Source organism: Procambarus clarkii, chromosome 27 (assembly GCF_040958095.1).
Source record: "Procambarus clarkii isolate CNS0578487 chromosome 27, FALCON_Pclarkii_2.0, whole genome shotgun sequence".
Lineage (NCBI taxonomy): Eukaryota > Metazoa > Arthropoda > Malacostraca > Decapoda > Cambaridae > Procambarus > Procambarus clarkii.
Genome location: NC_091176.1, coordinates 493,634 through 520,959, shown reverse-complemented (window position 1 = coordinate 520,959; position 27,326 = coordinate 493,634). Strand labels below are relative to the sequence as shown.

At 40.0% G+C, this 27,326-nt stretch overlaps 1 protein-coding gene across 1 annotated transcript; it reads right to left on the bottom strand.

Annotated features, from left to right (window-relative positions):
• Positions 1-2,646: 2,646 nt before the first annotated feature.
• On the bottom strand, positions 2,647-27,326 carry LOC123762704 (protein odr-4 homolog). The gene is made up of 8 exons (XM_045749405.2): positions 26,800-27,326; positions 24,493-24,672; positions 20,801-21,003; positions 16,489-16,666; positions 15,570-15,848; positions 10,212-10,368; positions 8,723-8,860; positions 2,647-3,863 (listed from the first exon to the last, which is right to left on the bottom strand). The coding sequence occupies exons 1-8, from the start codon at positions 26,893-26,895 to the stop codon at positions 3,682-3,684; spliced, it is 1,413 nt and encodes a 470-aa protein (XP_045605361.1). The 5' UTR covers positions 26,896-27,326; the 3' UTR covers positions 2,647-3,681.

Genomic DNA, 27,326 nt, shown 5'->3' with positions numbered 1-27,326 from the left:
ATCAGCAGAACATGGGTGCCAGATGGTGATGTGGAAAACAGAGCATTGAATGTAATGAAATCCCTCTTTCTGGTAGAACCCTAGTGGCTTCCTGTACAGTAGCTATCTCGCCAAGATTGATCCATACTACAAGTCAAATCAGCCACGGAAATTGTGTTTGGTCTACTTATTGAGGACCAGAGCCAGAACCTGGTGCATTCAGAAAGTCAGTGGAGCTTTACAGACAACTGTTGGGTTCACAAGACTTGAAGCCTCAAAAGTGCCAAATAACTCTTCAAATGATTCAAACAAAAGAAAACAATTTCCTTGAAACTAGTTCAAACCCGTTAGTATTAATTGCCCTCACCAGGTGGCCTTGAGCTCGGTCCTTTGCCAGCTCGCCATCCAGTTCTGCAGCAGATAAAATCACCCTAGTGAACTGATGAACCTAGAAGAGAGGGAGCGAGGAAGACAGGCAACCACTGGGGCTCCAATGCTGGGTTTCTTGGGGAGTCCCTTGGTGGTTCCCTCTGGCTAAATAACCACAGAAAAAAACTGAGGAACTTACCAGGGAAAAAAAAGAGGCAGTAGGTACTACAGTAATTTGAAGAGGAGACCATCAGTCAGGAAATAGGGCCCAGGGCAACACAGGAAGGATGAGAACCAGGAACATTGATTAAATACCTGGCCACCATGGTCATGTTTGTCTGCTAAAAACCCCGAGCTCAAATATGCCCATGGATATTTGTTCATCTCGTTCCCGTGGGATGGGAGTGAGATGGACCCCATAGCATCATCAAAAGGGCGAACTATGAAAGAGCTGATGCGAGCTAGGAGAAGCGATGTTCTTCTGTGATACAAAGAGCAGCACCAATGAGCAGAAGAAGAGCCCCCTAGCAGGAAGTACAACATCCTAAGAATCTGGTATCCCTGAGAGCCTATCTTAACCACAAGCAAGCATGGCCCCCAGCTCTACCAGACTGCCTGCAAGAGCAAGGAACAGAACCCAGAGTGGCCAAGAGTTGGGAAATCGAATAGCAAGACAGAGCAGCAAGCAAAGGGAATTGCACAACAATATCCTCAGGAAAGAGAGACGGAACAGGGGAGGTGGACAAAAAGGGTTAAGGACTAAGCCAAATTTGAAGACTGGGCTAGGATGAACCACTGACACAAGAGGAGTGTAAAATGCTGCCACCACCTCCTGAAGGATGGGGGGCAAGCATCTTTGGCAAGGCCACTGCAGCTGGTACTGCAGGTATCGAGGCTTCCGCACCTGGAACCAAGCCAAATGAGTTCACGTCATCGTGGAGGTTATCAGCAAAAAGCTCATGAGGGTGCAAAAACACATGACCATCGCCAAGTGCACATGAGCTCTGTGATTCTCTGCAGTAAGAGCTGCAGACAGCACAGGCTGCTGAATATGAAGCTACCACCTACCCACATCCTTGGCAAGAGTAGGAGCAACAGACAGTCCATGAGCAGGGAACAAGGAGGGCCACCCAAGAACACCTAAAAAAAACATTCACCACCATATGCCACTCAAGCATACAGGAATAACAGAACCCCATGGAAAAAAATGAGGGTTGTCAGCCAGCCAGAATGAGTCTGGACCCTCATAACATAGCCAATATGGCAATGCCAACCTGAACTCAAAGGAAGTAGGGTCTATCATGGAAGCAAGGCTCAAATTTTGCAGGAGAGAAACCATAAGGTCCTCACGAGCAACAAAAGGAGAAATTCAAAAAGAGGGAAACCTCCAGCAAGATGAATCCTCAGGACCAAAATGGAAATGGACCCTGGGAAGAGCTGCAGAGATATCAAAATTATGCCTATCAGGAGGACAAGAAAACCCCTCTCCCATAAGAATATGATCCCTCTCATAATGAACAATATACCAAATAGCAATGTGCAACGAAGGCCCCAATTCAGGCTTCCTGACAGCCACAGGAGTTTGCCATGAAGGTTACATAGAAGAGTCAAAACCCTTGCCCAATGCATGGGAAAGAAAGGCATCCTCCCAAGGAGAAGGCACAGAGGAATCATGCAGTTGTAAAGAAGAAAACTACATAGCCTTGGTGGGAACCACCACGAGACATTAGGCAACACATCAGCTACAAACTGGTGAGCTGGCGGAGGACTGAGCTCTTGGCTACCTGGTTACGCTGACTGGTACTAATGGGTTTGAGCTAGTTTCAAGTGAATTATCTGGTTTTGTTTGAATCATTTCTGGATTTGTTTGGCAGTTTTAAGGCTTCGAGTCTTGTGAATCCTGCAGTTGTCCATAAAACTTCAATGACTTTCTGGATGCTTTCCCGATGAAATGGTGGAATGTTATTTTCTCTCTGCACCTTTGTGAGGAGCTAAGTTCTGGCTCTGGTCCTTGGTAGGCCAAACAGAACTCCAGTGAATGATGTGACTTATAGTATGGAGCATTCTTAGCGATATAGTTACAAGAAACCACCAAGGGGCTCCCCAAAAATCAAGTACTGTATCAGAAATATACCGATAATTGTTTTTTGTTTTCAAAGTTTTTATTTATAAAATAACATTTTGAGTGAAAAATAAATTTTTAATAAGCATTATTTTTCATGTTTTGATGTTGTCATGTTTAGAATCATGAGCTAGAAAAGAACGCATACTGTTTTTTCGGTGAAATTATATATAATATTACTTCAAATTTTTTTATTTATTCAAAAGTTTCTGCTATTCAACTTTTTTCTTTTAACACATTTGAAAAACCTTAGATATGAGGTCACACCAATGTTTTATTTTGATTAGTAGTGTAAAGTGCTAAAAAAAACATGAACATAAAAAATACATGTACAGTATATTTTATATTGTATATTGTTAATATACAATGGGCTCAAATGGATGAAACAAAAGAACTCTCAAAATGTGGGAAAGCAAAACAGGTGAGAAACAGTCTGAGAGATTATATGATAAGCATGCATGCAATGCTGAAGTGTTACAGTATTGCTTTGTGAGAGAGAATTAGAGTCAATTTCCACCATGATAACTGGAGTAAAATTCTAGGGAAAATAAATCAATAAATATATAAATAAATATATTCAAAACAAATTTCCTTGCTGTCTCAAAAACTATTTTACCAAGAAATTAGTTGAAAAAATTACAAAAACCTAAGCCCCACAAGTCCTGATATATATTCATAATTACTTTTTGTGACTAAATTTTTGCCAGATGTATAATACTGCATAACTATTTCCTATGCTCCAAGATTATATGTACTGTACTTTTAAAATTAATAAAAATTAACGTAGAACTTATTTTAATCTATCTACATACCATGTTTCCTCCAAATTTGTTTAAATTAAGCAGTTAAATTGTAGCAAACATTAACCCCTTAAGACCTTTTGAATGTGTTAAAATTGACTACTCAACATAAAAACCAAAATCCCTATTATAAATCAGGACACAAAAATCATCTAAACTAGAAAAAACTCTTTCCCTTGTCATTCCATATATCTTTCCAATTTGAAAGTAATTACATCAAAATAAAAGCCATTCATGCACCTGCTCAATTAACATCTCTCATGCTCAAACTAGCAAATGAATTTTCTTAATGTACAAAACTCCTTTGTCTTGTAACATATTGAAGTTTCTTGGAAAATATCGTTGCTGTGATGGACAATTTGCCTTATTTCTTAATGATAAATAAAATACATACAAAAATTACATGTAACTTTAGGTTAATGCTTTTGTTCCTCGAAATGTAATGTATGATACTCCAATTCCCACCAGAGCTATAACAATGGCTAACAGTATATATGTCACAGAACAAGATTGTTCCCGGGAAGAACCATTACCATCAAGATGCTTAACTCCTTCAGCATCTGCATTACTCATGTCCATTACTTCAGAGGCATCTGATAAAACAGAAATTAAACTTAAAAAAATAATACTGTACAAATATCCAAGTTACTATTTCACTAAAATTATCAAATATTACACAAATGCTGCAAAGACATCAAAATCCAGGTTTTCTTAAGCCAAATTTGCACAGAACTTTACTTTTAATGATAAAAACTCAATGTTGAGTGTAATGAAACACCCAATTCTTTGGGCCCCTTCAGTGGCTCTCCAGATTTTATGCACTGCTACCCCTGGGTCAATACCTTCACACCACACGGAGGAGGAAAGGTTTTAGGAATGCTATAGCTTCACACACACACACACACACACACACACACACACACACACACACACAAAGCAGCTGGCCCAGATGGCGTTTCACCATGGGTTCTGAGAGAATGTGCATCTGAGCTCAGCATTCCACTTCACCTGATCTTTCAGGCATCCCTGTGTACAGGAATCGTAGCAGACGTGTGGAAACAGGCTAACATAGTTCCAATCTACAAAAGTGGCAGCAGGGAAGACCCCCTCAATTATAGACCTGTATCATTGACAAGTGTAATAGTGAAAGTATTGGAAAAGCTAATCAAAACTAAATGGGTAGAACACCTGGAGAGAAATGATATAATATCAGACAGACAGTATGGTTTTCGATCAGGAAGATCCTGTGTATCGAATTTACTCAGTTTCTATGATCGGGCCACAGAGATATTACAGGAAAGAGATGGCTGGGTTGACTGCATCTATCTGGACCTAAAAAAGGCTTTCGACAGAGTTCCACATAAGAGGTTGTTCTGGAAACTGGAAAATATTGGAGGGGTGACAGGTAAGCTTCTATCATGGATGAAAAATTTTCTGACTGATAGAAAAATGAGGGCAGTAATCAGAGGCAATGTATCGGAATGGAGAAATGTCACAAGTGGAGTACCACAGGGTTCAGTTCTTGCACCAGTGATGTTTATTGTGTACATAAATGATCTACCAGTTGGTATACAGAATTATATGAACATGTTTGCTGATGATGCTAAGATAATAGGAAGGATAAGAAATTTAGATGATTGTCATGCCCTTCAAGAAGACCTGGACAAAATAAGTATATGGAGCACCACTTGGCAAATGGAATTTAATGTTAATAAATGTCATGTTATGGAATGTGGAATAGGAGAACATAGACCCCACACAACCTATATATTATGTGAGAAATCTTTAAAGAATTCTGATAAAGAAAGAGATCTAGGAGTGGTTCTAGATAGAAAACTATCACCTGAGGACCACATAAAGAATATTGTGCAAGGAGCCTATGCAATGCTTTCTAACTTCAGAATTGCATGTAAATACATGGATGGCGATATACTAAAGAAATTGTTCATGACTTTTGTTAGGCCAAAGCTAGAATATGCAGCTGTTGTGTGGTGCCCATATCTTAAGAAGCACATCAACAAACTGGAAAAGGTGCAAAGACATGCTACTAAGTGGCTCCCAGAACTGAAGGGCAAGAGCTACGAGGAGAGGTTAGAAGCATTAAATATGCCAAAACTAGAAGACAGAAGAAAAAGAGGTGATATGATCACTACGTACAAAATAGTAACAGGAATTGATAAAATCGACAGGGAAGACTTCCTGAGACCTGGAACTTCAAGAACAAGAGGTCATAGATTTAAACTAGCTAAACACAGATGCCGAAGAAATATAAGAAAATTCACCTTCGCAAATAGAGTGGTAGACGGTTGGAACAAGTTAAGTGAGAAGGTGGTGGAGGCCAAGACCGTCAGTAGTTTCAAAGCGTTATATGACAAAGAGTGCTGGGAAGACGGGACACCACGAGCGTAGCTCTCATCCTGTAACTACACTTAGGTAATTACACACACACACACACACACACACACACACACACACACACACACACACACACACACACACACACACACACAAGAAAAAGTTGACAAAATACTGTAGCCAAACAAGCAAATTTCAAGAACACAAAGGTAAGGGGGAGAAACGGCAGAAAAAAAGAGAGCCACCCTAGGAACCTGGAAATGAATGTAATGAAACGTCTCTTTCTAGAGGAGCACAGGTGGCTCCATGAAGTTATTTTGCTGAGATTTATCCATATTAAAAGGTCATATCAATTGTTGAAGTTCTGCTTGATCTACAGGGGCCAGAGCCTGAAACTGGCCCCCCATCCCTCCCTCACAAAGATACAAGGAGTGAATGACAATCTGCCACCCCACTGGAAAAAGCCTCCAGAAAGTCAGCGAAGCTTAACAAACTGGGAGTTTCACAGAAAATGTAGTCTCAAAGCTGCCAAACAACTACACAAATGATTCACACAGAACAAGGTCGGTGGAGAGAGGAAAAGATCCCACATAAGACTACCTGCTCATTGTCTGAGAGAGATGATAATCCAAAACAGCATTTGACATGTTCAGCAAGGGAGGAAGGTCAGAAAGCAGGGATTAAGTGGTCACATGAAACCCAATACAAGGATGTGATTCATAATGCTTGCCAACTTCGACTTCACAGGAAAAAACTTTCAAAGCAGAGGAAAGAGTAAAATGACTCCACACTAATTCCTGCTCAAACACATCTTGCCCAACACAAATGCCACAGAATAGTGATATAAATAAAATGGTTGTGGTTATACACCAAGGCAAATAAGTTCACCCGAGGCCACATCCACCTCACAGTCCTTCTCAAAAAGGACTTTTCAAGCTCATTCAACATGCCCTGAATGAGAACCACATAGAGAATTAAATCCAGAAAATACAAAAGACAGGTTATGACCAGAGTACATTGCCACATCTGAAAAAGTGAGGACCCCCTCTGTGAACCGCTAAAATGCTGTTAGTGTGCAGCAGGATCACCCATCCCAATGGATGGTGAAAAGGCAGACGAGCCACCACGGTTTCTATGACATTGATGTGAGCATACATTAACACTGCATTGGTACAGCTTGAGGAATAATGCTGAAAGCTGTCACAGAATCAAACATAAAAAAACTAAAGACAAAAGCACCAAAACAGGATAGACCTTAAGGCCAATGAAGTGTACTAAATGAAGTCTGAAAACCGGCAGCGAGTTACCACCATATGAAATGGTTAAGCAGCTTCAATCACACCCAGCCCATGGAATACATCGTGTAAGCAAAGTTCAAATGGCCAGGTAGCTGCTTAGGTACTTGAGAGGACAGACAATACCTCTCCAGGACCAAATGAAGATGGGAGGTAAATCGACAATGGTGCACTCCAAAAGGAAAAGGGGCACCAACCTGGAGTCGCAATCAAACCCTAACCACTGGAGGCAATGGAATGGAAGACAGCCAAAACCTCAGCAAGTTCACCAAGAGCCCAAACTAACCAACCCAGCATCCTCAGCACATATCTAGAGCCAACAGACAAAACTAATAATGGGCCCTAAAGAACCAGGTGTTAAAAAAGGCCAGGAGAGGAATCCTCAGTAGCCAAAGCTCCTGTAGGATCACACAGGCAAGTCTGGAGAATGTTCTACGATCTAGATACGTGAACCTCCGGTGAATCAAAACAAAACTTATTATTAAGGTCCAGAGAAATCAGCAAATACAGAATGTAAACATCCTCGCAATGCACAAATGCGCTGTTCAGCCAGAAAGGATATGGGATATGAACAATGACTCCTGAAGATGAGGATACAATGAGGCCTGGAATTGTCTTTCTTTGCCACTGGAAACAAACTAGACAAAACCCAAAAGGATTGCTTGATGACTATCATCCCTTGTCCAACAGTTCACTTATGTATAAAGAGTAGTAGGGTTAATGGCTACATAAAACAAAAGAACAATATATATAGTATGTGGATTTGGCATTACTCTACTTTCAACACTAACTTCTTTACTCCTTACTTTATTTTCTATGGTATCATACTTCTTGGTAAATACTATTATCTTGCTTACTCAATTATTAACCATGTATGGAATTTTATAAAATACTGTATATCAAATAAGAGCAGACGACAGGATGCAAAATGAGAGAAGATGAGCATTTAAATACTGTATAAGATTTATTATTATGGTATATAACATTTAAACATAAGTTTTATCATTATATAGGTATTTTAATCTAGTCCCCTACCACACAAGATACTATTGAGTTATATTACATTACTAGACAAAAGAGGTACTTACCAAACTGGTTTCCAGCACCACCTATCCACTAATCCACTTCAGTTATTCACTACAGTGCTCCCCATTACCTATCCACACCACCTCACACCCCCCTACAAATTCTCACAACCCTGACTGTCCTCTCCAGACAAAAGATATTTGTTAATTTTAATGTCTATAATCTTTCGGTATATTATTCACCTTTTTGTCTCCAAATTGATGCCACCCACCCCATGGAAGTAGGAAACAAAGTTATGATAATACATTATTTCCTATTGATGGGCTCAGGAAGCTGTCACGCTTACCAATGTCCAAGACCAGCGACCAACCTTCCATATGAAGCGATTGACAACAGTTACCTAACTCTCAGGTAATTATTTACTGCTAGGTGAACAGAGAGGCAGCAATTGTAAGGGAATGTACCAAGAAGTCTTGTCTGCCTGGGGTCCAATCAGTTGTGAGTCGACTGAGTTATGTTTTATTAGTGCAGAAAACAGAATAAGCATTCTAGTCCATCAAATAAACAGACAAGCTCCACTGTAAGATTTATGTTATTTTCCCCTTGCAACTTATCACATTGATTTTATGACCAGAATGGAATACTATCATTGCATGTAGATGTCCAGTTGACAGAATTATGTCGAGATTCCACTGTACAGTACAGTATATCAATATACATTCACTAATCATTCAACATGCACATAAAAATCTGCTAAACTGATAAAAACACCTCACCTGCATGAGTTTCGAGAGTATCATCCACATGTTCCTTGCGAACTCGTACACCAAGTAGCTCTTTAGCCGACTGACAAGCATCAGCACAAGTGTCCCCAGGGAACAGATAATCACATAAGCTCACAGGTAGTCCACCACCTACAAGTAAATATGGTTGGAAATTTTTTAAATTGGTGTGCAAAACTTTCAGAATTAATTGCAGAAAACAATGCTAATAATAAATGCTTTGTTCCATTAAACACAGGCCACATTTCTTAAATACCAAAACTTTTGCTTTACCTATTTAATTATTATTTTAATGCATATTGCACAATAGATAACCAATACAAGAATTCTTAACTCCAGTGAATGCAAACTGATTATTACAAAAGTAAACTTTCAATAAAACAAATCCACAAGAGCCGTGACGAGGGTTCGAACCTACATCCGAGAGGATCCCAGACACGCCTTAATCGACTGAGCTACGACACGGTAAAAGAATTGCAACCAGGAAATCAACTTGACCTACCACGGATCCTGCAGTCTCTCCACAAACCAGGTTTTTTCACAATTCCCCCATGCACCCGAGCTCTGCCAATAAGCTATTCTATTATTAGTAGGTCAAGTTGACTTCCCGGTTGCAATTCTTTTACCACGTCATAGCTCAGTCAATTAAGGCGTGTCTGGGATCCTCTCAGACGTAGGTTCGAACCCTCATCACGGCCCTTACGGATTTGTTCATTTGATGCATCATGCTATTGTGATTTCTGTGTGTGTCAGATTTCAATAACTTTTCCAACATCCAAAACATGGGTCTATACTACTGTATATCCAAGTTACTTGCCATACACCTCTGTAGTTTTCAGAGGCTCATTTAAGACTCTAGGCTCTAGTCAACGTATTGCATAAATTAGACATGTAATAATTGTGGATGAAAGATCAATTAGACTATCAAAATTGGTGTGATCACATAATTATGAAATCTTAAAAATTTGTAACTATTATTCTTCCTTGATAATAATTTTGCTATGAAATTTGTTAAAGGTCATTTATAGTATATATTATGTACTATACATGACTGTATAGTACATAATTGCACTTACTTGTGCTGTAAGGTTACATTTTACAGGAAGGTTACATTTACCTCCCCATTTTTAGAGGACGGCCTGATACAAACATATGATAGATACATTTAGTGTTACTGGAAAACAAAATTAGATGCTAATGTTGTCCCATCAGAGCAAGAAAATCACACAACAGTAGAGCAGAGTAAAGTACTTTTGTTCTGGGAATGCAAGACTATGAGCGAGTTCCAGGGTCAGAACCTAACTAGTAGTGCAAGGATGGCCTTCCCTTGAAATTGGGCCATTTGCATAATTTGCATTTCATTACAACCAGTATGTCCTTATATTTGTTATGTACCTACGAACCAAAATTTTCTTTGCTCAGACCTAAGAACCAAAATTTTGTTTGCTTGGCATACATTAACAAGTTTATCCACTTAGCTTACCTTCTAAAAACACTCGTCGTGGAGGTTCATGGATGATGGGACCAGTGAGATGTGATGGTGGTTCTTCTATAAGAGAATCACAATGCATCTCCCAACGAGCCATAACAGATCGCACTAGATCAACCAAAACTGCAGAACGAGCTTCTCCCACAGTTGCCTGGATTAAACAAAATGCTAATTATGCCTTTTAAAATTATTGTAAATGAACAGTAGATAAGGATTATAAGAAATCTGCTTCACCTTCCACATTCATTGGTTACAATACTGGTCAATTATTCCATTACAGTATAATCTCTTACATTAATTTAACTATTTTTCTATCTTCCTACACTAACTCTTTGGTGGTCCGGCCTCTCTGCTAGTTCCCGACCATAACTGCTCTGGGTACCTCAGGCCACTTACAGACCAGTCAGCAATGTGAAAAATGTTTACAGTCATTTTATGTTTTCTTTGCTTGGCTGCCACCTATTGGTTGCTAGCTGTAACTACAGGAGATTCAAAATAATTACTGGGTGGATCATTTGCCGAGTTATTTGCTGCTTCATTTCTCTTTTCTCTCTGATTCTTGCAATTGTTTGTCTTGCTTCGCTTACTTTTTGGAAGTTTTGTTAGTGAAGAATGGTACAAGAATGTTGGTACAGAAGTTGGTACAAGAAGTTGGTACAAGAATGTAACAACTCTTGTATATATCTCAAAAAAAAAAAAAAAAAAAAAAAAAAAAAAAGGTGATCGTAGAAAATCTGCTCCCTGCATCTCTGTGAGAGGGAAGCAAAGTTCTGCCTCTGGCAGGTTATTAATGACTCCTGGGGCTAATGTAATTCACATGTGTAATTATCTAAGTGTAGTTACAGGATGAGAACTATGCTTATGGTGTCAGATGTTCCCAGTACTGTACTTTGTCATATGACTTTGTAACTACTGATGGTTTTGGCCTCCTACACCTTCTCATTTAATTTGTTCCAACTTCTACCATTCTGTATGCAAAGGTGAACTTCCTATTTTTTTTTTTTACAGCTTTCTTTCCTTAGTTTAAAACTATACCCTCTTGTTCTTGAAATTACAGTTTTCAAAAGTTATTCTTCATAAATTTTCTCGATTTCAGTTACTATTTTGCACATCGTAATCGTACCACCTCTTTCTTTTCAGCGCAATTCATAAGTTGGCAGGTACAGTTGAACCTCGGTTTTCGTATGCCTCTGTTTTCGTATTTTTCGGTTCTCATACTCAATTTCTTCAAAAAATTTGATTCGATACTCGTTGTTTGCCTCAGTTTTCGGAATTTGTTTATATATGTACAGGTCCACCGAGCGTGTGGTTCTGCTCTGCTGAGCAAGGGGCGGGACGAAGTGCCGCCCCTTGCCGAAGGACTGGTGAGGGAGACTGGATCGATGGATGGTGAGGGGGACTGGATGGATGGGTGGTGAGGGGGACTGGATGGATGGGTGGTGAGGGGGACTGGATGGATGGGTGGTGAGGGGGACTGGATGGATGGGTGGTGAGGGGGACTGGATGGATGGGTGGTGAGGGGGACTGGATGGATGGGTGGTGAGGGGGACTGGATGGATGGGTGGTGAGGGGGACTGGATGGATGGGTGGTGAGGGGGACTGGATGGATGGGTGGTGAGGGGGACTGGATGGATGGGTGGTGAGGGGGACTGGATGGATGGGTGGTGAGGGGGACTAGATGGATGGATTTTGGGGGGAACTGGATGGATGGATGGTAGGGGGGAACTGGATGGATGGATGGATGGAAATAATAAACAGATAAACTGGGAGCAAATAAACCTGGACTTCACAGAAATAAACTGGGAAGAACAGTTAGAAAATGCAAACCTGAACCAGTGCCTGGAAAAAATAAGCTCAGTAGCACTAGAAATATGTTCAAACCGCATACCCCTAAGAAAAAAGAGGAAGAGATGTAGATTGGAACGGGAACGTCGTTCCCTATATAGGCGAAGAAAACGAATCGCGGAACAACTTGAGAGTCGCACCCTATCTCAAGAACGGCGAAGAAGGTTAGGTAGAGAAATAGAAACAATTGAACGGAAGCTACAAGAATCATGCAAAACCCAGGAGAGGCAAAGAGAGCAAAAGGCCATCAGTGAAATAGAGAGAAATCCGAAATATTTTTTCTCCTATGCAAAATCAAGATCAAAAACCACATCTCGTATCGGGCCCCTGCGAAAAGGAGATGGAACTTTCACCGATGACAACAAAGAAATGAGCGAGCTACTGAGGAAGCAGTACGACTCTGTTTTCAGCGAGCCATTAAACACACTAAAGATTGATAACCCAACTGAATTTTTCATGGATATGATACCAACATCAAATCATATATCAGACGTCACCCTATCCCCACTGGATTTTGAAGAAGCCATAAACAGTATGCCTATGCACTCTGCACCAGGCCCGGATTCTTGGAACTCCATATTCATCAAGAACTGTAAAAAATCACTATCGCAGGCCCTCCACATTCTGTGGAGACAAAGCCTAGATACTGGCGTTATTCCTGATACACTAAAAACAGCAGAGATAGCATCACTTCATAAAGGAGGAAATAAGGCAGAGGCAAAAAATTACAGACCGATAGCACTAACATCGCACCTCATAAAAATTTTCGAGAGAGTGCTAAGAAGTAAGATCACAAAATACATGGAATCACAGCATCTCCATAACCCCGGACAACATGGTTTCAGAACAGGGCGCTCTTGCCTGTTGCAGTTGCTGGACCACTATGATATGACATTAGATGCTATGGAAGACAAACAAAACGCTGATGTAATTTACACAGATTTCGCAAAAGCTTTTGATAAATGTGACCATGGTGTTATTGCACATAAAATGCGTTCAAAAGGAATTACCAGAAAAATAGGCAGATGGATCTACAATTTCCTGACCAACAGAACCCAATGTGTAATAGTCAACAAAATCAAATCCAGCCCATCAACCGTGAAGAGCTCAGTCCCCCAGAGTACTGTGCTTGCTCCAGTACTTTTTCTCATCCTCATATCGGACATAGACAAGAACACAACCTATAGCACTGTATCATCCTTTGCAGATGACACTAGGATCTTCATGAGAGTAGGCAACATAGAGGACACGGCAAACCTCCAGTCAGATGTAGATCAGGTCTTTCTATGGGCTACAGAAAATAATATGGTGTTTAACGAAGATAAGTTCCAGCTCATGCGCTATGGAAAAAATGAAAATATAAAAACGGAAACCACGTACAAAACTCGGGCAAATCATAACATAGAACGAAAAGGCAATGTAAAGGATCTGGGTGTACTCATGTCGGAAGACCTTACCTTTAAAGAACACAATAAAGTAGCCGTCACAACTGCAAGAAAAATGACAGGTTGGATAACAAGAACTTTTCACACTAGAGATGCTATACCGATGATGATACTTTTCAAAATGCTTGTGCTCTCTAGAGTGGAGTACTACTGCACAATGACAGCCCCTTTCAAAGCTGGAGAAATTGCTGACCTGGAGAGCGTGCAGAGATCCTTTACTGCTAGAATACACTCAGTAAAACCTCTAAACTATTGAGACCGACTAAAGAGCCTAAAACTGTATACTCCCTTGAGCGCAGGCGGGAGAGGTATATAATAATTTACACGTGGAAAATATTAGAGGGGCTGGTCCCAAACCTGCACACAGAAGTAACATCACATGAGACCAGAAGACATGGCAGGATGTGCAGAATACCCCCGTTGAAAAGCAGAGGTGCAACAGGTACTCTGAGAGAGAACTCTATCAACATCAGAGGCCCGAGACTGTTCAACACGCTTCCACTACACATAAGGGGCATAACTGGCCGACCCCTCACAGTGTTCAAGAGAGAACTGGATAAGCACCTCCAAAGGATACCTGATCAACCAGGCTGTGACTCATACGTCAGGCTGCGAGCAGCCGCGTCCAACAGCCTGGTTGATCAGTCCGGCAACCAGGAAGCCTGGTCGACGACCGGGCCGCGGGGACGCTAAGCCCCAGAAGCACCTCAAGGTAAGGTATGGATGGATGGATGGTGGGGGGAACTGGATGGATAGATGGTGGGGGGGGGGGGGCTGGATGAATGGTGGAGGGGTGGACGGCAAAGTGGATGGACTGGCGGGAAGTACTGTAATGAGATGGCTGGTAGAGCTGGTCACTCTCCCGACTACCTCCATGCCCCCCCCCCCCCATTCCGCACCTTCCCCGCTACCTCCATCCCCCACCCCCTCATCCAGCACCCTTCCCACTACCTCCATCTTGCTCCCTCCCTGCTACTTCCATCCCCTCATCCTCCCAGTCATATGGACGGTATTCATTTTTTTTATTTTTTATTTTTTTATTAATATGGTAAGTATCTTTGCTACCAGCTGATGGATCCGGAGGCAGACTCCCCGAGTGCCTGTCGTTAAACTCTTTTATTTTTAACTGACTGGTTGCGACTGTAAAAGCCTGATTGACTGTGAATGCCTGATTGAGTGTGAATGGCTGATTGACTGTGAATTCTTGACTGACTTTAAATGCCTAACTGGTTGCTACTACAACTGTGAATGCTTGACTGCCTTTGGTTATAACTACCTGTGACTGGTCTTGACTGAATGCTTGACTGACATGTTGTGACTGTAACTGATTGGTGGCTGTCACATAACAGAGGCAGTAAAATGTGTGAAAAGAAAATCTGGAACCAGTGATGAAGATATGAAAGCGTTTAAGGCAGGCATGGGACGGTCTCACCATCTCCCTCCTGCCTACCTCCTCACCCTCCCCATACACCAACACCACTCCTCCCTCATCCCCCTCCACACCATCTTCCATACGCCAACAAGAGTCCTCAGTATAGGTAAAGTGCAGTTAAATGTTCACTTATTTTATTTATGGTTTATATTTATACCCAATTGTTTTGTATATGAAAAATATGAGAAGTATTCTGTAAAAATGTATTTTTAAGTTAATATTTCTGGGTGTGTGGAATGGATTAATTCAATTCACGTTATTTCTTATGGGAAAATTCGTTTCGGTTTTCGTATTTTTTGGTTTTCATAACGTCTCTGGGAACGAATTAAATACGAAAACTGAGGTACCACTGTATTTATATTTGCAATTATTTTCAACACGCATTTGCAATAATATGATTTATCTACAGAATACTATCAATTGCATTGACTTTTTTAAAAAGAGATCGAATCAAATATTTACAGAATGAGTATTCAATCATGGCACAAATAGGTGGAACCTTTTGTAGGCTGAAGGCAACCTTCTCCCTTTAAAGGCCACTAAGCACAGTATGGTAACTGTCAAGATCAACAAGTACAGTACTGTATATGCAAAACCTATTCAAATGCTGCAATAAGAATTATGACTCACCTTTGAGTGTACAAATGCTAGTCCAGCTAATGTTCCAGAAAGCCGCACACAACCAGAGCTTTCAGTCAACCCACGAGTTGAGGCTACAGGAGAACCAGAATCAAGAATTTCTGCTTTGAAGACTTTTGGGGGTGCTAATTCCATCATGCCTCTACTGCTCCCTTTCTTCTTAGGTTTCTCATCAGCACTTGAGTCCAATGGGTCTTCATCATTTGGGAGCTCAGAGTCAATAAGAATCAGACTTTCCTTCACATTATTTGCCCAGGGTTTGATCAAGGTCTGAGAAAATGCAGAATTATGATAAGATTATGAATAAGCATTACTTGAATTAAATTGATAATTGAGGAATACTGTATAGATATAATAATATTTGGAACAATAAATAATTATTATTTTATGGTACAGTACAGTATATACAGTATTCACCTTTAACCAAACACTAACAATATATTGACAACATACATAAATTACGAAAATGGTATAAATAAATATGCATTGCAAAAAATAAAAAACTTATACCTGTAAACTCTTATACCCTACTAGAATGATTAATGTTATTTACTGCACTCAAGATGATGATTTGTCATGCAAGGCCTATAGTTTCATTTACACACATGCTCTTTTAACATCAAGATGATAGCTTATTCATTGATGTAAATTTTCCTTGAAATCCTATTACCTACTATCCTGTACACTCGGGACCAAAAACCCGAAGATCATTTCCCGCAAGCACACCTAGATGAGTACTTATGTGTCAACAATTTAAATAAAATATTATATTTGCATAAACCCTCACTGACTCCATCATCTTACACACTATTTATGTTTAATATCACCACCATCATCATAACCCCGTTAATAATAACCATATTTATAGCAAATTAACAATGATAGTTAAATATCTTATGTAAGGCCTTACAAGGATTGTCTTGTAGAGAGAATGTGATGAATTGTCCTTTGGAAGCCAGAAGTTAAGGTTAATGTTGTACGAGAAACTCAACTGCTGCCATTTGATGCCTCCTCGCTGGAATTTGAGTTCAGCATTTGACTGCAGGCTGGGAGCTGATGGGCACACATCCACAGTTTTGCACATCACCCTACAACCAAGATTGCTCTTATTTAACTTTGCACTCAAAAAACAAATTTTATGAATATCTAAATATGGATAGCTGATTCTTATTATTATTAACCTTTGCATATGTATTATTGTCTAAGTCACATAAGTCGTATAAGTCAAAGCGAGCCTCTGTTCACCCACCAGTGAATTTGTACCTGGTTGTTAAATGAAATTGGCTAGTCGTATTCCAGGGAAAATTAGTATTAAGGACCTGACCGAAACACTGTGCATGCTAGTGGCTTTACAAGAATGTAAGAACTCTTGTATACTGTATACAGTATATAAACCAAATATACATAATATACATAATTATATATATATATATATATATATATATATATATATATATATATATATATATATATATATATATATATATATATATATATATATATATATATATATATATATATATATATATATATATATATATATATATATATATATATATATATATATATATATATATATATATATATATATATATATATATATATATATATATATATATATATATATATATATATATATATATATATATATATATATATATATATATATATATATATATATATATATATATATATATATATATATATATATATATATATATATATATATATATATATATATATATATATATATATATATATATATATATATATATATATATATATATATATATATATATATATATATATATATATATATATATATATGTCGTACCTAGTAGCCAGAACGCACTTCTCAGCCTACTATTCAAGGCCCGATTTGCCTAATAAGCCAAGTTTTCATGAATTAATATATTTTCTCTAATTTGTTTCTTATGAAATGATAAAGCTACCCATTTCATTATGTATGAGGTCAATTTCTTTTTATTGGAGTTAAAATTAACGTAGTTATATGATCGGACCTAACCAACCCTACCTAACCTAACCTAACCTATCTTTATAGGTTAGGTTCGGTTAGGTAGCCAAAAAAGTTAGGTTAGGTTAGGTTAGGTAGGTTAGGTTGTCGAAAAAACATTAATTCATGAAAACTAGGCTTATTAGGCAAATCGGGCCTTGCATAGTAGGCTGAGAAGTGAGTTCTGGCTACTAGGTACGACATATATATATATACACATATATATACATATATATACATATATATCTATCTATCATACAGCATCCATAAAATCATAATTGGCAAATATACCATTTAGTTAAACAAAAAACCCTAGTATCATCTTCTCTTATGGCAATTGTTTGTGATTGCATGGTGAGTTATATGTCAATGAGTGAGAACACAAATATTTACAGTACTGTACTTTTTTGTGTACACTACTCATATTATTTAAACTTTAGTCATATGACAGGTATTTATTAAAATGTTAATGAATGCAGTGATTAAACTTCCTCTATATACACATGAGGATTTGTAATATCCAACAGTAATTTTACATTTAAAGACGGCACTTTTTAAATAATTCCACTTTGTGATCCAAAATTTAAGTTTACACAATATTTTTAGTGTGCACTCATGAAATGCTCATGTGTCCAACTGTGCCCAAACACACCAATATATTTGACGCCTTCCGTAACCCAGCAGTACCTGTGACAATTTGAGCTGTTTGCGCTGCACTTGTTTTATGTCTGTGTGTGCTCCTATCCATGGTTGTCTCTAATTCTCTCTCTTCTGTAGTAAATTTTTTAGCTTAAAACAATAAATTTCCATACAAAAACACACACACACACAAAACCCAGCACTGAATATAATGAAATGCCTTTTTCTGGAGAAGCCCCACTAGCTTCCTGAAGCTATCTTACAGAGATTGCTCCATACTATAGGGTCACATCTGTTGCAGAAGTTCTGTTTGATCTGCCAGGGACCAGAGCCAAAACCTGACCACCTTTCCCTAGGGGCACAGGGAGTGGGGTGACAATCTGCCACGCCACCCCACCCCACCAGAAAAGGCCTCCAGAAAGTCAGCGAAGCTTTACAGACAATTGGAGGGTTGTTGGCATCTCAAAGCATGATGCTGAAAGCACAGCAAGCTGCACATGGAGCTGCCACTTGCACATATCCGCTAAGCACCAGAGCAGACAAACAGCTCAGGAACAGAGCAAAGGAAGCCCCGCTCAGGAACACCTGAAAGACGGAATTCACCTCCTGCCAATCAAGCTTGCAGGACAAACAGAACCGGTGCAAAGTACCCAAGGAAAAGAAAGGGTTGTCAGCCAGCTAGGATCAACCTGAGATCTAATACTTCCATCAACAAGCAGAGACAGACCTGTACTCATGAGAGACTATGTCCATCATGGAAGAAGAGGTCCATACTCTGCAGAAGGTACTGAAGCAAATCTGTATGGACCATAGTAGGTGCAGTGTAGGAGGGCAGAAACTGTTGGATAAATGATGAATGCAAGGTATCTAACAAGACCCAAACGCACTACTAGCATCACCAGTCGATACGACAGCAGCAACATAACTGAGACAGGGATTCGGAAAACTTAAGAAAGTACATTATTGTACTCGTGCTGTAAAGGTGGTAAACAAGTGAAATGCACATCAGCAACAACCGATGAAAAATATATGCCACATTTAAACAAGGATCACAAAATACAGTCAAGACCAGAGCATCCAAATTCCCCTGAGAGAACTTTTGAATACAAGGAACCCATAGCATCTGAGAATGAGATTATTCAAACTAAGAAATAGGAAAAAAGAGAAGGACACTGCCAAGACCGAGGATCAAAGGTAGCTGCCTGCTACTAGCATGGCAGCTACCGCTACCGCTACTGCCACTGCTACTAAGCCGACCCCTTACAATGTTCAAGAGAGAACTGGATAAGCATATCCAAAAGATACCTGATCAACCAGGCTGTGATTCATACATCAGGCTGAGAGCAGCCGTGTCCAACAGCCTGGTTGACCAGTCCAGCAACGAGGAGGCCTGGTCGACGACTGGGCCGCGGGGACGCTAAGCTCCGAAAGCACCTCAAGGTAAGGTCAAGATAAGGTAACCTACCTGGCAAATAAAAAACACACAAGGGCATGAGCATCCCGTGCCCAACAGCAAAGACAGTGACATAGCAGGGACCCCACAAAAGGAGCACTGAATGATATGCAAGCTCAATTCCAGGGGGGGGGGGGGTTTCACCAATGTTAACAATGTAGAAGAGCAGATTTCAATTAAAATATGAAATCATAAGTGAAATTCTTGAATGAATCCCAGGACAAAACATTCTCAAGAAGATATTCTCAACATGACCAAATTCAACAATGTTGAACTACTGACAAGAAAAGGCATTTGGGTAACCCAACAAAGTGCAAATCACTCACAAGAGATATGGCAACTGAATGTAGCAGAATGCCATGCAAAGCATGACTCAGTTCAAGATCAAGTCTCAAGAAACAGCAAAAGCTGTGGACAAACTTAAGAGAATGACTAGAGCTGAGGCACTAGCCAAATCAACACACAGAAGATAAGTCTGCAACACTATCCAGGAAAAATTGAAGACGCATAAACAACTGCGTAATCACACACCATGTTCTAGGGGTCTCTGCTAAGTGAAGGTAGTCTGGCTTAGTAGAATCAGTATGAAAGTGATGAAGCCAACTAGGAATTAGCATAGCAATAACGTGATCTATTTGAGGTTGAGTATTATTTGGAGATGGTTTATGAAGGCAGATGAATCAATCTTCTGGAGATCATTCTCGATTAAACAGAGAAATCTCCTGTATCTTCATTCCCATTCTTAAGCATTGGCAAGGGCATTTGCAAAGATCCATTCTGCATTGGAGAATGACTGTGAACCTGGTCTGGCTCTTATTTAGTCATGTAACTGAGAGAGCATGTAACATTACACAACAGGTGCAGCAAGACTGCAAAACATTTGCCAAGTTGCAAGAACCCAACATCCTGTTTGATTGCCAAAAGCCCCATAACAGAGAGAGCATTACATTGCGTAAGGGAGCAACCAAGTGGTCGATCTCAGAAATATTGTACATCGATACTAAAATTATGTTTAAAGCATAATAAATATAATGCATTACATAAACATTAATGAAAATATATATAAATGAAAAGCTAAAAACTGTTATATATTTGTACCAAGATATTTTGCCTTACTTGAATGTCTGAGTGCAAACATGAATGATAATCTTCTCAGTTCTGATTTCTGCTGTGTCTAAGAGAATTCTCGATGCTGTTTTGTGAGTCACTGTTAAAACAGAGCGAAGCTTAGACTGGCTGACTGAAGAACTGAACTCTGCTTGTGGTGTTACCACATAAATTCCAATAATGTCCAGCCCACCTGGCAGCATGCGTACAACCTAAGGATCATTTTCAGGTTAATACTGTGATCAAAATTTATTACAACAAATATTTTCAACAAATACATGCTGGGGTAAAGCAAATATTTTAGAAATACTTAAACCACAGAAAAAGATGAACAGTAAATAAATACAATTATTTTGTGATGCATAGAATAATATTCAGGAATAGTTAAATTACAGAAAACCCTCAATTAACATGTTTGTTACATTTCTACAAAACCCCCACAAATCTAAAACTGCACAAATTAATCTTAAAGGTGTACAGTACTGGGTATAAGCAAAATAGAGTTAGGTTCCAGAAACCTCCAAAAGTCCACTTTTCTGGGGATACCCCCTTCCAGTGGTTCCCCTGAAGCTATCTTACTGAAATCGATCCATACTAAAAGGTCAAATCAGTCATGGAAGTTCTGTTTGGCCTACCGGGAGCCAGAGAGAGAACCTGGGCCCTCATAGATGATGGTAACCAAGCAGACACCTGAGGCTCTAAGGCTACTCACTGAAAGAACAGACCCCCCCAATCGCAGCCCAAACTACTGGGCTATGAGTACCAACCACAGCGTGTCATGTAAACAAGCATGCAAACCTCAACACAGCCAAAGAATGTCCTCAACAAGGGCCAAATCAGAGGAATCAAGGATCCTTGAATAGCCAAATGTGACATTCTCCACCCCAAGTAACCAAGCCTCCTCAAGGGCAAACTCACAAACACATCAGAGAAGGGAACTGACTATGCAAGGAGTATGTTAGTGGATACATAGAGAAGAGACCCTAACAAGAAATGCTAACAAGATAGCAATAACCACTCCCAGAACCACAGAGGAATAGGAGCATGCCAGGACATGTCCACAAGGTCCATGGACACCATCCAAGAATCCGCCTGAAAAAAAAAAAAAAACAGACAAATCCGAGCAAAGCGGTCACTTGGAAGGCTGAGCAGAGAATCAGTATGTGCAGATGTGAGAGGTCAAGAATGTACCAGGAACCTCACTGAAGAGTGGCAGGGAACTCAACCAAACCTAAATCAAACCACACTATGATGACCACATGGGACCGAGGGAAAGGGACCGAGTCGATTAAGGCAGCATCTGGGATGCTCTTGGACGCAGGTTCGAATCTCTGTTAAACCTATTAAACAGAGGCTACAGAGGCTCTAATAAACGTGACTTAACATAAGCTTACCTTTCCATTTATCTTTCTTTCTTTCTTTCTTTTTCTCTCCCTTGTTTTTTCTCTTATGGTCACTTTCTTATTCCTATTACTATCCTTCTTTATTACACCTTACCTTTTGTACCTTTTGCCTTGTTTTTTCTTCCTCTAAGATTTCCTTCTCCTCACCTCTCTTTTGCCTATTTATTCCCTTCACCTCCTTCCCTCATCACAATTGACTTGAGAATGGTCCAGGACGCACTGAAATGTCGTCGTCCCTTCACTTTCTAGTATGTGGTTTAGTCAACATATTTCAGACACGTTATTGTGACTCCTCTGCAGAGGCTACAGTTAAATACTGTATTGGCACCCAGTAAATCCTCCCCGGCCAGGATACGAACCCAGGCCAAAGCGCTTGCGAAAAGGCAGGCGAGTGTTTTACCACTATGCCATGGGGACTGCTAAAAGCATAGCATACCTGGGGATGGGAGAACGGGAGTGGGGGAAGAGTAACGATGAAATGCAGTTGGCCACTATTGGAGAAGGAAAACCTCCTACCTCGAGTGAAACACTCAGTAAATGCAAACAAAAACCAGGATGTCCACAACTAATGCCCAAACATTCAGGATCCAACAGGCAAGGATCCAAGCCAAAGACACCCTCCCCTGCAGAGAAGAAAACAGTATGGATCCATTACAGGAAGCAATGGCTCAACTGTTTCCCATGTTGAAGAGGAAGAGCAGACCCCAGCAAAGACCAAAACTACATCCACAATAAATGCAGCCCAGGTCTCGAAATTTAAGCTGCCCTGTAACTCAGAGCAAGGGGTGTACAAGTGGCCCACACAAAGATGTCTGGCAGACAATGGAAGCAGCAGCAGCAAAAAGTGCACCAGCAGAAACACCAGCTGTTCCAATCCCAAAACCATAAACACAAAACAGGCTCACTCTTTGGAAACCACACATACACCAAGCCGCACACAAATGAGCAAACAAACTCAAAATAGCAGCAGCCTGTGGAGCCTCATCACTACAAAAGTAAAGAAAGAAAAACCAAAAAACATAGTCTTGGACCAAAATAGCATACCAGCAAACCCCAATGTCACAGGTTACTGAACAAAGGGTAATACCCACCCAACAAGTGACAGAAGGAGAGAGTAAAACTAAGCATCGGTTTATAGCAAAACTGACTGACAACCTTCAAACTCGTAAGTAGCAAGTGTGGTCTCAGCAGGTCAAATCATAATGAGCCACACCAAGAACCTGGAAAAGAATTGCCAGGGACTCTCATGTAAGGACAAAGCAAGAAACCCCGGCACTGGGGACACTCGCCAGAAAAACTGACACCAAAAGCAACCTCTGGATAAATATAGTAATAAAGGGGATCATCAGCATGCCATAGAAATAATCCCACCAGCAAACCTTCCAACAATAAACAAAGGTCTAACAAGGTCTTACAGAAAAGTCGGACACTTGCACTATCCAGGGCACAGTGGCCTGACTTCTCAAAGAACAACTTCAAAATTCATTAGAAGTCACTTTGTCAAAGCAGGGGTAATGTATAACAACAAACTTAAGGAAGAGCTGCCCCTTCTTAAACACATATAGCTCAAAGGGAAGACAAGATGAAATCCATTCAACAAGCGAGGCTTGAAACACATGCATATGAAAGTCGGAAACAATACAAAAGCATATGGCCCCTACAGGACAGTGTCCAAAGGACTCAAGTGGCCTACACTTAACTTGAGAAGAAGTGGGATTCACTACATCCGGTGACTCAGGGGGTCTGTATACACAGACATCAGCGACAGGCTTGAGGCAAGGATGGAACTGAGATAGGGAGCTCTCGGTGGTGCTGCCAACTTCTCAGTGGCTAGTCATGACTGATGGGAAAGGATGGGGTGGGGGTTCGAGTTAATTTCTGAGTGAATTGCTTGGAAAATCGTTTGTATGTTTCAGTGCTTTATTTTCTGTGAATCTTGCAGTTGTTTATATTGCTTTGCTCATTTTCTGGATATTTTCTCAGTGATTGCAACAATTCCCTGTTTCTGGTGCCACTGTGAGTGGGCCAGGTTCTGGCTCTGAAACTCAATAGGCCATACAGGAATCTTATAACTAATGTGACATAGTAGCCATCTAAGTGACTTGTGACTTAGGAGCCATCTAAAGTGAGATAGCTTCAGGGAGCTATCAAGGACTCCTCCAGAATGTATTATAATAAACCATCACAAATATCTAGCATTACATGAGTAAATACAATAAAGTACATCAAAAATTATGCATTTTATTTTTTACTAATTTCAGCCTGTGCTATTGATCTTAGAATAAAATAATGTCTTACTTGTCTTGTGTGTTGAGATACATTTGTATCAACAACCTTGGCAATAGAATCAGGATATTTTGGTTTAGCTTGTCCAGTCTTGGAACTTGGAATTGCCTCCTCCTCTTCAGAGCTCAAATCTCCTTCATCTGGTATTGGTGTTGGGGCGAGATGGACAATGAAGTCACGGTCTTTAGCATTCTGAAATATGCAAATGCTAACCTTTTATGACCTAGAAAATTTTCCATACTGTGTTTAACATTATAGTATAAAGAATATAATAATTATTATAAATATATTATAAATATTATACAGTATTATAAAAATTGTATTATGAATATATTATAACTATTATATTATAAATATTATACAGTATAAACAAAGTGCGCCACTTTCCTATAGGGGGCAACATTCTTTAGTGATACTGTATTGTACTTGTGGATAATCAGGGATGATAATAAATCTAGCATTGAATGTAATGAGACGTCATTTTCTGGGCGAGTTCTGGAGGCTCCTCGGTGCTTACCGGGCTGATATATATGTACAGTATTAGACCGTGACATCTGTCGATGGAGTTCTTGCATCCCTGGGACCACAAGCCAGAACCTGGCCCTCTCTAGAGAGGCTAGGGGAGCAATGGCCTATGGAAAACCCCATGGATTTGGAAGCACTCCATATCTGCCATCGAGTGGGGTTAGCACCCAGAAAGGTAGGCATAACAAAACAAACCACACATGGTAAAAAAACTAAATTACTGTATTACTATCCTAATACTGAACAGAAAAAAAGAGCACCCCAATTCTAAAACAAGCAACCATCACACCCCACCGTTGCGTCACTCATCCACGCGACACAACGGTGGGGGTGTGTCGCGTGGATGAGGAACTGACAGAGGAACAGAACTCAGAGGAACTGACCCCTGTCAGTTCCTCTGAGAATTTTGTAGGGGATAATCCAGTCTCTCTTAACTCTTCTGACTTCCAGTGAGGTGAAGTTTAATTCCTGTAGCCTTTCCTTACAACTCATACCTCTCAGCTCTGGGACTTGATAGTGACACAGCTCTGAATTTTTTGTCTTGTGTTTGATCAGGTATGGACTCTAGGTTCGATTTGTATACTTCAAACTGGTTTGACATATACAAGGTTCTGAAAGATTCCTATGCAAGTGTCTAAAAAGCCGTTCTTAAGTTGGCTAACCTACCATATGCTTCTGAATATATCTGTCCAATGTGGGCTTCTTGGGAAAGATTCAGTGTAATATAAACTCCCAGATCTTTCTCCCTACCTGATTCTTGAAGGATTTCATCTCCCAGGTGGTACCCTGCATTCAGCCTTCTGTTTTCTTCACTTGTTTTCATTACTTTACACTTTTTTGAGTTAAACTCTGGTAGCCAGTTATTGGACTATTCATTCTGTTTGTCTAGGTCATCTTGTAGCCTCTTGTTGTTGTCCTCTATCTTAATCCTTCTCATAATTTTAGCATCATCAGCAAACATTGAGAGGAATGAGTCTATAGTATAGACACATTCTTCTTTCAAAAGGTATAAAGACTATACCCTCTGGAAGATCCTTTACATATATCAGAAACAGGATGGTTTCAAGTACAGAACTCTGTGGGAACTTTGCTGGTGACATCTCACCATTCTGATGTCTTCCTCTCCTAGTAACTTACTGTCTTCTGTTGCTTAGATATTCCCTTATTCACTGAAGCACTTTACCCATTATTCCTGCCCACTTTTCCAACCTCTGCACTAGCCTCTTATAGGATACTGTGACAAAAGCTTTCTGACAATCCAAGCAAATGCGGCTGCCCACCCAACTCTTTCTTGCCTAATTTTTGTTGCCTGGTCATAGAATTCTATTAAACCTGTGAGGAAAGATTTACTATCCATGAACACATACTGATAGTGTGTTGGAAAGTTCCTTCTCCCCAGATGATCGTCCCCATCACCTTGCATGGAATACAAGTTAGGGACACTGGCATGCAGTTCAGTGTCCTACCTGTCATCCATATTGTATACTGGAAAACACATTAGCCATTCTCCAACTTTCAGGTAGATTTCCTGCTTCCAGTGACCTATTATACACCACGGAGAGTGGCATGCATAGTACTTTCCTGTGGTGCATCCTCCTTGTAAAATAAATACTAATATTGACATCCTTATATTTGGAATAAAACCAAATTTTATTGGAAAACATTTATAAAATATTTGAAGAAAAAACAACATTAAGCCTAACTCCTGCAAAAATATTTAATCTCAAAACTTAAAAAAACGAATGGGTACACCTGAACGTGAATATTAGTGCATCAAGCACACACACTACAGACCTGACCAATGACCAGCCCAATCTGGAAGATGCCAGCCTTAGCTAATGCTGTCAGCTTATCCTGCAGGCTGTCTTCTGCTACCACCGTCCGCCCCATGATGTTCAAGCTTGCTCAGATAAAAGTGATGTTATCTTACAGCCCGGGCCGAGCCAAGGGTCACAGAACAACTGTCGTGATCAGCCGCCAGGGTCAGTCAACTGTTAGGATCAGTCAGCTGCCAGTGTCATTCAGCTGTCAGTGTCAGCCAGCTGCCAGAGTCAACCAGCTGTTAGGGTCTGTCAGCTGTCGGGGACTGTCAGCTCATCGCCAGCTGCTGGAAAGCTGTTTTGGAAAGGTAACTGGTGATCCTTCATTTACAGACCCTACTGACAACGACTGTATTCAAGCACAGAGTATTTAAGCTAACTGACAGTACTGTATATAATTCCCAAACACTATGCAGATGCTGGCGGCGAGAAAATATTGACATTAATATTAACGAGGCGATGACTCTCCTCCCGGCAACAAAACAATGTGCGTTCTTAAGT

Excerpts from the sequence above, each read along its gene's own strand:
- LOC123762704 (XM_045749405.2), bottom strand. The coding sequence starts at position 26,895 with ATGGGGCGGACGGTGGTAGCAGAAGACAGCCTGCAGGATAAGCTGACA. Across the intron at positions 16,667-20,800 it reads GTTTGCACTCAGACATTCAA|GGTGATGTGCAAAACTGTGG; the intron begins GTAAGGCAAAAT and ends TCTTGGTTGTAG. Across the intron at positions 15,849-16,488 it reads CTCTCTACAAGACAATCCTT|ACCTTGATCAAACCCTGGGC; the intron begins GTAAGGCCTTAC and ends GCATTTTCTCAG.